Source organism: Microtus pennsylvanicus, chromosome 4 (genome assembly GCF_037038515.1).
Source record: "Microtus pennsylvanicus isolate mMicPen1 chromosome 4, mMicPen1.hap1, whole genome shotgun sequence".
Classification (NCBI taxonomy): domain Eukaryota; kingdom Metazoa; phylum Chordata; class Mammalia; order Rodentia; family Cricetidae; genus Microtus; species Microtus pennsylvanicus.
The window spans coordinates 56,212,200-56,224,649 of record NC_134582.1 but is presented as its reverse complement, the minus strand read 5'-3'; the positions used below and the strand labels follow the sequence as shown (position 1 = coordinate 56,224,649).

Sequence of the window (12,450 nt, the reverse complement as noted above, 5' to 3'; positions counted from 1 at the left end):
CAGCAAAGGCACTACTCCAACAAGGCTACACCTCCTTATAGTGCCATTCCCTATAAGCCTGTGGGGGCCATTTTTAGTCAAAACACCACACTGACACATGGCATGTATTTAATGTCTATATCTCATGTCAAATGCTGACGTTAACTCATAGTCTGTGTAATTGTGCTTGCTTTTTACCAGAATAAAATTTGTATTCTGTGACTAGACATTCATCCATTATAAATATTATTGCCTATGGTATCAGCTGGAAAAAAAAACGTTTTGTATTCATAATAGCTGTCACAAACACCTTGGGACCAAACAAATCATTTGTGTCTCTTAAAGTTTACACACACACACACACACACACACACACACACACACACACACACACACACACACACAACCAGAAATGTAAAACCACAGGAATCCAACATAGATTAACATTAAAAACTATTACTTTATTTAGACCACTGTTCTTGCTCTGTTATTTCTGCTATTGTTTCAGATGCTAAGTATTCAGTAAGCTCTTGGAATTAATGTATTCTATAAGCTCAGTGACCTGGCCTTTCACTGTGAGCCAGTCTTCTCCTATAAGCCATCTTGGGCTCCTTTTTGTTAAAGGTTAATAACCAGAATAATGAAGCAGTTGGTTATTTATGCAGTTATGATTGGCAAAAGTTATTAGAACAGGAATCTGCCCAGAAGCAATGATTAGGTTATGAAAATGTTAAGGAATATTGAAACTAGTTACAATTTTTGACATTTAAGAAATATTATCCCTGTTCTTAATCATGATGATCTGGTGTAGAAGTATATGTATAGAGTAATCCCATTGGACAGTAATTCTTATGCCAACAGCATACCTAAATAAATGCTGAGAGGGAGATTCAGAAATGATCTGAGGAAAAGGGAGAAAATTAAGAAGGGAGAACATTAAGAAACTGGGAGGTGTCTGACCTATGAAGTTGGACTTAGTGTGTTTACATTGAGCATTCTTCACATGCTAGGAGATGTGGGGGGGGGAGGAGCACAGCAGAAAATTCCTGGTAACAGTATTAGGGATGTGATTATTAATATGCAAAACAAGACAAAAATTCAAAGTATAATCCCTTTATGCTTAATAGAGTTAGGAACTTAATGTATAAAATAGGAAATAATCATTAAGATAATGTTTACATAAAAATCTGACATTTCCAAGTGTACAAGTAAATGACATTTTCCCGAGTAACAACCCTGCCATTATCTCACTCCAAAACCTAGTTCCAAACCTGCACCCATTGCCCAAGCTCCTCTCCTCCAGTCTTAGCAACACCAATCTACTTCCTTGTTTGACTTGCCTATTCTTGACTTCTCATAAAGATAAATGCTTATGAAGGTGAACATCCAAACTGGCTAGGCTCCCACAAAGCCAGAACATGAAGTAGGGAGCCTAGCCAGTTTGGATGTTCACCTCCTAGACATGGATGGAGGGGGGAGGACCTTGGACTTTCCTCAGGGCAGGGAACCCTGACTGCTCTTTGGACTGGAGAGGGAGGAGGAGAGGAGTAGGGGGAGAGGGAGAAGGGTGGGAGGCAGGGGAGGGAAATGGGAGGCTGGGAGGATGGGGAAACTTTTTTTTCCTTTTCTCAATTAAAAAAAAATAGTTACGTTAAAAAAATAAATGCTTATGATATCTACTCTTTGTGTAAGTACTCTTCTTCATGACATGATATTTTCAAGGTTTGTATTATGTAACAATTCCTCATTTATTTATGATCAAAAGATGTTCTATTTTATAGATAGTGCTCTGTTGATAAATTGATGGACATTATTAAGGTTCTTGTTGCTTCTAAACTACTATAAGCAGGGCTGCTCTGAAGATGCCATGTATGAGTTTTTTTGTTTAGGCTTTTTAAAATTTCTTTCCTGGATGATGAGATATATTGGATTATGTAGTAAATTCACACTTTTAAAATACTACTAATTTGTTTTTCAAAGTAGCGGTACGTTTACATGCCTGTTAGATAGCCTGGAAGGTTCCACTTGAGTATGTCCTTGTTAGACTTGCCTTCATGAGTCTTTTTTTTTCTTTTTTTTTTGTTTTTCGAGACAGGGTTTCTCTGTGGTTTTGGAGCCTGTCCTGGAACTAGCTCTGTAGACCAGGCTGGTCTCAAACTCACAGAGATCCGCCTGCCTCTGCCTCCTGAGTGCTGGGATTAAAGGCATGGCCACCACCGCCCGGCTAATGAGTCTTTGATTAAGGCTGTCCTACTGGATATAAAGTCCTTTCTCCTAGTGCATTTATTTACCTTTCTCCCCGATATCCAGTTGTGGTTAGCTTCTTTTACTTGCTTGGTCATCTACATATTTCCTTTTGCAGATTGCCTCAGCCTTTGACAGTTTTTAAAATTAGATTAATATTATTTATGTTTAGTTATTGGAGCTGTTTATATATTCTGAATATTAATTCTTTACCATATATACAATATCAACATATTTCATTTTGAGGCATTTTTTTGCGGTTTCTTAATTCAAAGTCACAAAGAAGCACTTGTATGATTTCTTCTGAGATTGTTATAGGTTTTTTTTTTGTTTATTGATTTTTCTCTGCTCCCCTCCTTGCCTTTCCCCTCCACTTCAACCCTCTCCCAAAGTCCCCATGCTCCCAATTTACTTCAGGAGATCTTGTCTTTTTCTACTTCCTATGTAGATCTATGTATGTCATTCTTAGGGTCCTCATTGTTGTCTTGGTATGCTGGGATTGTGATTTGTGGGCTGGTTTTCTTTATGTTTAAAAACCACTTATGAGTGAGTACATGTGATAATTGTCTTTCTGGGTATGGGTTGCCTCACTCAAAATGATGTTTTCTAGCTCCATCCACTTGTAGTTATTTTTTTCTGCTATGTAGTACTCCATTGTGTAAATGTACCACATTTTCCTTATCCATTCTTTGGTCGAGGGGCATTTAGGTTGTTTCCAGGTTCCGGCTATGACAAACAATGCTACTATAAACAAAGTTGAATATATGTCCTTGTGGCATGACTGAGCATCCTTTGGATATATACCCAAAATTGGTATTACTGGGTCTTGAGGAAGGTTGCTTCCTAAATTTCAGAGAAATCACCATACTGATCCAAAGGGACTGTACCAGCTTGCATTCCCACCAGCAATGCAGAAGTGTTCCCTTTTCCCCACAACCTCTCCAGGATAAGTTATCATCAGTGTTTTTGATCTTGGCCATTCATACCGGTGTAAGATGGATTCTCAGAGTTGGTTTGATTTGCATTTCTCTGATGACTAAGGGTGTTAAACATTTCCTTAAGTGTCTTTCAGCCATTTTAGATTCCTCTATTGAGAGTTCTCTGTTTAGGTCTGTATTCCATTTTTTTTTATTGGATTATGTGTTCTTTTGATGACCAGTTTTTGGTTTTGTTTTTTTTTTTTTGAGTTCTTTGTATATTTTGGAGATCAGACCTCTGTCTTGATGTGGGGTTAGTGAAGATCTTTTTCCATTCTGTAGGCTGACATTTTGTCTTACTGACCATGTCCTTTGCTTTAACGAAGCTTTTCAGTTTTAGGAGGTACCATTTATTAATTATTTAAGTGTCTGTGCTGCTGGGGTTATATTTAGGGAGCGGTCTCCTGTGCCAATGCATTCAAGTGTACTTCCCACTTTCTCTTATTTGAGGTTCAGTGTGGCTGGCTTTATGTTGAGGTGTTTGATCCATTTGGACTTGAGTTTTGTGCATGGTGATAGATATGGGCCTATTTTTTCTTCTACATGTCGATATCCATTTGTTAAATATGCTTTCTTTTTTCCATTTGATTTTTTTTGTCAAAAATCAGGTGTTCGAAGGTGTGTGGATTAATATCTGAGTCTTCAATTTGGTTCCATTGGTCCTCCTGTCTGTTTTTATGCCAATACCAGGCTGTTTTCAGTACTGTAGCTCTGTACTAGAATTTGAAGTCAGAGATTGTAATGCCCCCAGAAGTTCTTTTATTTCACAGGATTGTTTTGGCTATCCTGGGTCTTTTGCTTTTTCATATGAAGTTGAGTACCATTCTTTCAAGATCTGTGAAGAATTTTGCTGGGATTTTGGTGGGCATTCTCTGTGGGGTTTGCTGTCTCAGGTCTGTTCAGTCCCAGGTTTGCTGGCTTAGTTCTGGTCCACCAATGTCCCTGGACTGGCTTCACTCCTGCTCCCATGGAGCTAGCTTTCTCAGGCCTACTCTGGCCTAGGTCTCTGGTTCAGTCTCATTCCTGTGGAATTCGTTGCCCCAGGCCTGCCCCAGCCCAAGGTGGAATTAGTTGCCTCCGCCCTACTTTGGCCTATTACTGGCTTTAATCTGTTTCTGTAAATCCTGGTCTGGACCCAATCCTTCCTAGGTCCCTGGCTTAGAATTGGTCCTGCAAAGGTCTTTGACTCTGTTCTACTCCCTCAGAGTTCCCAGGCTCGGGTATGCCCAGACCAGCAGAGGGCCTGGCTCAGGCTTAATCCCTCAGAGATCCCAGACTCAGGCTTAAACCCACAGAGGTTTCTGGTTCCTGCCTATTCCCTTTGATGTCCCAGACCAACGCCTGGACCCACAAAGGTCCTGGCTCAGGCCTACTCCCCCTGAGGTCCCAGACTCATACCTGGACCCTTAAAGATCTCTGGTTTTTGCCTACTCCATTGAAGGTCCCAGATTCATGCCCAGACCAGCAGAGGTCCTAGCTCAGGCCTAGTTCCATTGGAGGTCTTAGACTCACGCCCAGACCCATAGAGTTCCTGGCTAAGGGCTACTTACTCCCTTGAAGGTCCCAGATTCATGTCTGGACCCTCATTGGTCTCTGTCTCTGGCTCACTTGCTCAATAGTTCCTTCCCCTGTATATGTTCCTGTGGTGTTGGCTGTGTCAGGTCTGAGATTGTTATAATTTTAACTCTTAAATTTAAATCATTGGTTTCTTATCTTTTTCCTTTCCTTTCCTTCTCTTCCCTTTTCATACCTTATCTTTTCTTTCTCCTCTTTTTTCCTTTTCCCTTTTCCTTCTTTCTATGTCTGACTCTTTTGCCCAGTCCATCCTTGGGCACATGGGATTGCAGTCATACAGTCTATGCTCTGCTTCATTTTGCTTGTTTACGTAATGTGATAGGTGTTCCTTTGCATAACTCTGCAAAGAACTAAGAGAAATGTCTCTTCACTGGGATGGCCAGATCTACATTCTTGTTGTTGTTGTTGTTTGGTTTTGGTTTTTTGAGACAGGATTTCTCTGTGTAACTTTGGAGAACTCACAGAGATCCACTGCCTCTGCCTCCTGAGTGCTGGGATTAAGGGCATGTTTCACCACTACCTGGCTTCAGTGCTACTTTATTTATTAAAATTATTGCTTTGTGACTGGACACATACACTGCTTTTATCTGATGACCCCATACTCACTGCCTCTGACCAAATGTTGTTGTATTTCTGCTTTTGTCTTCTTTATTGAAATCTGTATATGAACCAGTTTTTTCTCCTTAATTTGCAATCTCACCTCTTCAGCTACAGTATAGAGAATGCCAAGAACTTCTAAGTCTCTACCAGAGGTACCTATCAGAACAGCAAGAGAAGCTCACCATGTCACTCTCAGAACTTGGTGCTGCTAGAGCACAGGAGCAGCAGGTAAGTGACCTCTTCTGACCCAGAAGGTTCCTTTTCCTTTTATGTTGGAAATCACATTATATGCATGCTGTTTTAAAATATATAACTATCTCTTGGCTTCCCTGACTGTGGCCCTCTTCTTTTCTTTTCCTCTCCTGTTGTTTTAGAAATCTAGTGATCAGAAACAGAAACTTGAAGCAGGAGGGGGTTACTGGAGAGAGAGTTGATGGGATAAGAAAATGCACTGATGGTTACTTAATAAAGAGCAGTGGTTTCCTTTTGGAAAACCCCTTTCTGTTTTTAGTTCTTGAATAAAAAGCTATTTGGTGGCTTCTGTATGTTTGCATGTATTAAATATTTAAATATATGAGTATTTATAAGTAACCACATAACATCAACTGATGAATATTTAGAACTGTGTAAGCTTGTATATGTTAATTTGTACATTTAAATATACAAGTGTTTATAATTAACTATATGACATTAATTGATGAGTATTCAGAGAATCTTGCCTTTTATGATGTAAAATCAGATACTTTAGTCACATTTCTGGCCTTCTAACACTGATATTTGATGTCTTTCTTCTGTTTTTATGAGTTTAAATCTTCAAATAGCAAAAAATAATCTTTATATATTAACATACAAATAACTGTCATAAAAATTCATATTATGAAAATGCAGGGAATGTGTTAACTACCATTTCCCAAGTAGTGTCAAAACTCAAAGGTCAAACGTGAGGATTTCTTGCAAACTTTCTTAAGAACATTGCTGCTCAGACAGGAGACATCTACCTTACATGGGTTAAGAGTTTTAGCTAATGGAATCCTAGTTTTAAAACTATAATTTGCATATATGGGAAAGTGAAAACAAAAATCCCAACTATATTAATGCCATGTTATGTGGTTTAGCTGAGTTGTTTAACATAGACCATTTTTACTCTGTTTTCAGAAAGCTAGATTTTACAGTGACCACAGAGGGAAGTGGCAGCTTATGTTATTTCTATGCATGCCTTCACTGTCTAAAAGGAGGTTGACAGTCCTGTAGGTGCCTTTAGGCCAGAGTGCTTGTGAAGGTCAGTTTTATGTTCCTCATCACATTCCTGCTCACGCCCTTGGCATAACCTAGTTGAATGAGACAGCACAAAACAAAGGCAACTTATTTAAGAGGGAACTGCAGCAGGGAAACTCTATTAACAGTATTAATAGAGTCTTATAATCCTAGGAGCATAGACTATGAGCCAAGACATGATCACTAAAGTAAAAGAAAAGAAGAAAAAGAAAACCAACAGGAGGGAGGAAAAGAAAAGTTGATAGTTGTTAGGGAGACTTTAAGAATACCTGGAAGAGACCCAACCTGAAATTGTGGACAAATAAAACTTCCTTAGTTGTTGTTGGGTTTTATGTAAGCTAAGTATGAATAATCATTGTTAAACTGCCACACTTAATCTAAACCTTGGGTGGTATAACTAAAAGAGATATTAGAATGAAAATATTGGTCAAGTATATGGAGAGAGTATGCTCTCTAAAGGAGGTACCTAGTCTTGGGGTGTGACGTGGGGCAGATAGAACACCTGTGTAGCATGTGTAAAGACCTGTGTTCCAACTCAGAGAAAGACAGAGACATGTTGTAAAGAGAGCCTCTTGTTTATTCCTGACTGCTCAGCCCCTAAATAATCACACAGAAACTCTATCATTTAAAACACTGCTTGAACCATTAGCTCTAGCTTCTTATTGACTAACTCTTACATACTAATTTAACCAATGTCTATTAATCTGTGTATTGCCATGAGGCTGTGGCTTACAGGGTAAAGTTCCAGCATCTGTCTCCGGCAGGGCAACATGACTTCTCCTTACTCCACCTTCCTTCTCCCAGCATTCAGTTTAGTCTTTCCCACCTAAGTTCTGCCCTGCTATAGGTCCAAAGCAGTCCTTTATTAACCAATGGTATTCACATCATACAGAGGGGAATCCCATGACAGAGACAGAGGAGAGAGAAGTATCACTTGTTTTTTTTTTTTTTTTTTTTTTTTTTGCTTAATCCAGAGAACTTTTTGAACTATATGTTTCATTTTAAATCATGTCTATGTATGTGTGTTTGTGTGGGTGTGTGCACATATCTGAGGTGTCATATCTCTGGAGCTGGAGTTACAGGTGCTTAGAAGCTATTCCACAAAGGTTTTGGGAACTGCACTCAGTCCTCTGCAAGAGCAGCAAGTGCTCCTGACTCCTGAGCCACCACTCCAGGTTAAACTATGTTTTCCTCAAGTACTTGATGATCAAGTTCTAAATGTCCTCATAAACCGTGAAAATGAAGCTGTGAATTAGAGGCAGCTTCGAGGCTCTGCTGTTTGACTTAAAAAGGGAAAATGTCTCTCTTTTTTTAAGAGAGAATAAGGGTCACTTCCTTTGTTGTCTGGTTCATACCTTGTGACAGGCTTCTCTAAGCTGATCACTGGGAAGCCCCCTCTTTTCTTTTCCTGCTTTCCCATAGGAAGAGCACCATACTGGCCTGACTTCTTTTCTCCTTTCCTCATCATGAAGTCTAGTGTTCTCTTAATGTATTCACAACTAGCCTGTGCCCATCTTTGCAGAGCACTGTGATGTTATTGTAATTAGTTTATCCATCCACTTCTTTTACACAGTGTTCTAAAATCAGGCATACTGCTTGTTACATAGGTGGTGCTATGCTCTGAGTCTGGTATAAGGATCAGAGTGACCTCAAGTAAGTAAGCTAATGATCCACTTCAGGGTTCTAGAAAAATAAAAAGACAAAAAAATACAGCAGATGTCAATAAATAATAAATATTAAGGCAAAATAATGAAATAAAGAATACAATTACAATATATAGACTCAAAAAGCTGGTAATTTGAAAGATAAAGATGGTTGACAAGCCTCTAGCCAAGCTAACCAAAGGTGAAAAAATACCCAAAACAAGAAATTAGAGATAAAATGGAAATTGTTACAGCAGACCCTAATAAATTCCAGAGGAACATTAGGGAATATATGGAAAGCTTATATTCCAATAAATTGGAAAATGTAGACAAAATTAATCAATTCCTAGATATATATAGCCTAATAAAATTAAGTCAAGATTATATCAGCTTTTTAACCCAATTACAAGCTATGTTAGAAGTGATAATGAAACATCTCCCCACAAAGAAGTGTAAGACTGATTCACCGTTGAGATCTACCAAACTTTTAGGAATGACCTGTTAACAATACTTCTCACAGTATTTCACAAAGCATAAAGGGGAAAAATGCTCTGCAACTCATTCTACAAAACTATTATTTCTCAGATACCAAAACGTGCTGGTGATACAGCTAAGACAGAAAAGTTTAGATCAATTCCCTTCATGAATACAGATGCAAAAATTCTGAATATCAAATTTAAGAACACATAAAAAGATTATCACAGCCAAGTTGGCTTCATGTTAGGGATACAGAGTTACTTCAACATATAAAGATCAGTACATTTAATATGTTCTGTAGCTATACATCAGAACAGAAATCACAGGATAATCTGGTTAGATGGAGAAAAAGCATTTGAAAAAGTTCAGTATGCTTTTATGATTAAAAGTCTGAGGAATCTAGGAATACAAGAACATATTACAGTGTGGCAAATGTTATATACAGCAAGAATATAAGCCAAAATGATTATAGTAAGTGGAAAGAAAACTGAAACAATCATCCTAAATCTGGTAGTAGACAGGAGTGCTCACTGTCTCCTGGCACACTCAGACTCTTTCCTAAAACAACATAGAGTGTTCCGAGTCTTCTCCAGAACATCCAGACAAGAGAAAGAGAAAGGGGACACACCTAAAAACTGGCAAAAATATCAGAAACACGCACTGGAAAAGACTATTCAACTAATGGTGCTAGAAAAATGAACCCATATTTTGCACACACACACACACACATACACACACACACACACACACACTCATGGGGCATGGAATAAAGAGAAACACGTCAAGATACAGACATAGGCAAGACTTTCTTTAAAGAACTCCAGGAACACAAGAAATAATCCCGGAAATTGGGAAGTGGAATTTATGAAATTTAAAAGCTGCTTTTCCACTGCAAAGGAACCTATCAATAAAGTAAAGAGATGACCCAAAGTATTAAAAGAATTTTTGCCCCCTATTCTGAGAAATAGGTACTCTCTTTAATATCCTACAGAACTGTACAATTAAAGTACAGTCCCTAACAAAAGGACTTTGATTTTTTTTATTCAACAACACAAAAAAAGGTGTAGCACAAATTTTAATTGTTAATAATAAAAAGCTGGAGTCAGCAATTAGGAGTGAAACTGAAGGATCAAAGAAGCATGGCAGCTGGCCACTAGAGAGTTCTTATGTCTACCTATGATTAGACCAAAGGAGTGATCCTGTCTATGAATCCTGACCTCCCGTCTCCTGCTTTAATCCTCTCTCTGCCCAGTCATATCACTCTTGTCTCCACCTCCTTAGTGCTGGGATTAAAGGTGTGTGCCACTACTGCCTGGCTAACTGGAGACATAGCTCTTCACTCTGATCTTCATGCAAGCTTTATTTGTTAGATCACAAACAAAATATCACTACATTTCTCCTTTTTTCTAAAATGAAAAAGAAATCTCTAACTAGTTTAAGAAAAACTATATACAAGTACAATAACTATGTACTGTTTATGCTGTAATAAATACATCAACAATATCTAGTCCATTGGCATTTGACAAATTCAGAGAAAATACCCTAATATCTATTTTATCTTGGTGAGTCCAAAATCTTGTATTGAATTAATTTTCTATCCTAATTTATATTATCATCCAAAACTCTCTTTTGATATATTTCAACCTTATAACACTTCCCACCTCTTTAAAGAGTTTGCTTTCTGAGTCTGGTAAACAAGGAAAACTGTAACTATCTAGTTTTTTTTTTCCTACTTCTAGAATTTTTTATTTTTTCCTCCTTTTTTATTACTTTATAAATAATATCAGTCAAAATTCCCACTTCCTTCCCTCCTCCAACTTCCCTCCTTTTCCCCCAGACACCCTCCCCTCCCCCCCTCCAGTCCTAAGAGAGGGCAAGGCACCTTGCCCTGTGGAAAGTCCAGGGCCCTCCCCCCTACATCCAGGCTTAGGAAGGTATGCATCCAAAGAGAATAGGATCCCAAAAAGCCAGTACATGCAATAGAGACAAATCCCAGTGCCATTATCTGCCCCTCAGTCTGCCCCAATTGTTAATCACATTCAGAGGGTCCAGTTTTATCCCATGCTCATTCAGTCCCAGTCCAGCTGGCTTTGGTGAGCTTCCATTAGCTCAAGCACACTGTCTCAATGGGTGAACCAACCCCTTGTGATCCTGACTTCCTTGCTCATATTCTCCCTCCTGCTCTTCAACTGGACCTGGGGAGCTCAGTCCAGTGCTCCAGTGTGGGTCTCTGTCTCTGTTTCCATCCATCACCGGACCAAGGTTCTATGGTGGTATTCAAGATAGTCATCAGTCTGACTACAGGACAAGGCCACTACTCCACTGCCCAGGGTCCTAGATGAGGACATCCCCTTGGACTCCTGGGAATCCCTCCAGAGCCAAGTCTCTTTCCAACCCCAAAATGGCTCCCTTAATTTAGATATCTCCTTCCCTACTCCCATATCCGTCCTTCCTCCATATCAACCATTCCACTCCCCCAAGCTCTCCCCAACTCTCCCCTTTTCCCCTCTCTCTCCTTTTCTCCCCTTCCCTCTACCCTCCCCCCAGCTCCACGCTTCCAACTTTTGCCTGGCAATCTTGTTTGCTTCCAATTTCCAGGAAAATATATTTGGGTTCACCTTAATGCTTAGCTTCTCTAGGATCATGAACTATAGGCTCAATGTCCTTTGTTTATGGCTAGAATCCACTAATGAGTGAGTACATACCATATTCATAATTTTGGATCTGGGTTATCTCTCTCAGGATTGTGTTTTCTAATTCCATCCATTTGCATGCAAAATTCAAGATGTCATTATTTTTACCACTGATTAAGTACTCTAATGTGTAGATGTGCCACATTTTCTTTATCCATTCTTCCGTTGAGGGGCATCTAGGTTGTTTCCAGGTTCTGGCCATTACAAATAATGCTGCTATGAGCATAGTTGAACAAATGCTTTTGTAGTATGATTGGGCATCTTTTGGGTATATTCCCAAGAGTGATATTGCTGAATCCTGAGGTAGGTTGACTCCCAATTTTCTGAGAAACCGCCACATTGATTTCCAAAGTGGTTGCACAAGTTTGCATTCCCACCAGCAAAGGATGAGTGTTCCCCTTACTTTGTCAGAGACCCACCAAAGAAATAATATTACCTGAGTAAGCAGGAAATATGATGAAGCAACTTCCAAAAAAATGTGAGAAATGACAAAAACAGCTAGCTACCTGGACATTAACCCAAGGTTCCTCTGCAATATTTTGGTATCCATTTTCATCCTACAGGTTTAAAATATTCTACAGACTTTTCTATTAAGCAGTGTTTTTAAAGGACTGTTCCACCTTGTCTTGGCAAGGTTTTGTAGTCACTCTCTTTGTGTCCCGCTTGTCCAATGTGGACAGCATACCATCAGCAATCGAGGCAAAAGCACTTTGTTTCCTTGTTGTTTACTTTTGCCACCAAAAAAGGAAACTGTGTGGAGTTTCTTTGATGCCCATCATCTTCTCCAAAGTATATTGGTGCTGCCAGGACCAAAAATGTCTTATTGTGATTTAAAGAAAAAAAGAAACTCTGTTGTTAAAACATCTTAAATGCCATAGTCTGTAGATCTCTGAAATATTTGAAGACATCCTATCTATATATCTCTGTTTGACCTTGAAAACATTCCTAATATGACTACAAGATAAGTTGTAATAGGCTACTAATTAC

At 39.0% G+C, this 12,450-nt stretch overlaps 1 protein-coding gene across 4 annotated transcripts in view; it reads left to right on the top strand.

Moving 5' to 3' along the window:
- The window catches only part of Kiaa1328 (KIAA1328 ortholog), a 235,784-nt gene that overhangs the window by 85,061 nt on the left and 138,273 nt on the right, over positions 1 to 12,450 (top strand). For all 4 annotated transcript variants that reach the window (XM_075969143.1, XM_075969142.1, XM_075969141.1 and 1 more), the window contains exon 6: positions 5,476 to 5,603. In XM_075969143.1, the coding sequence (XP_075825258.1) occupies positions 5,476 to 5,603 (128 nt within the window). The remainder of the gene's footprint in view (positions 1 to 5,475; positions 5,604 to 12,450) is intronic.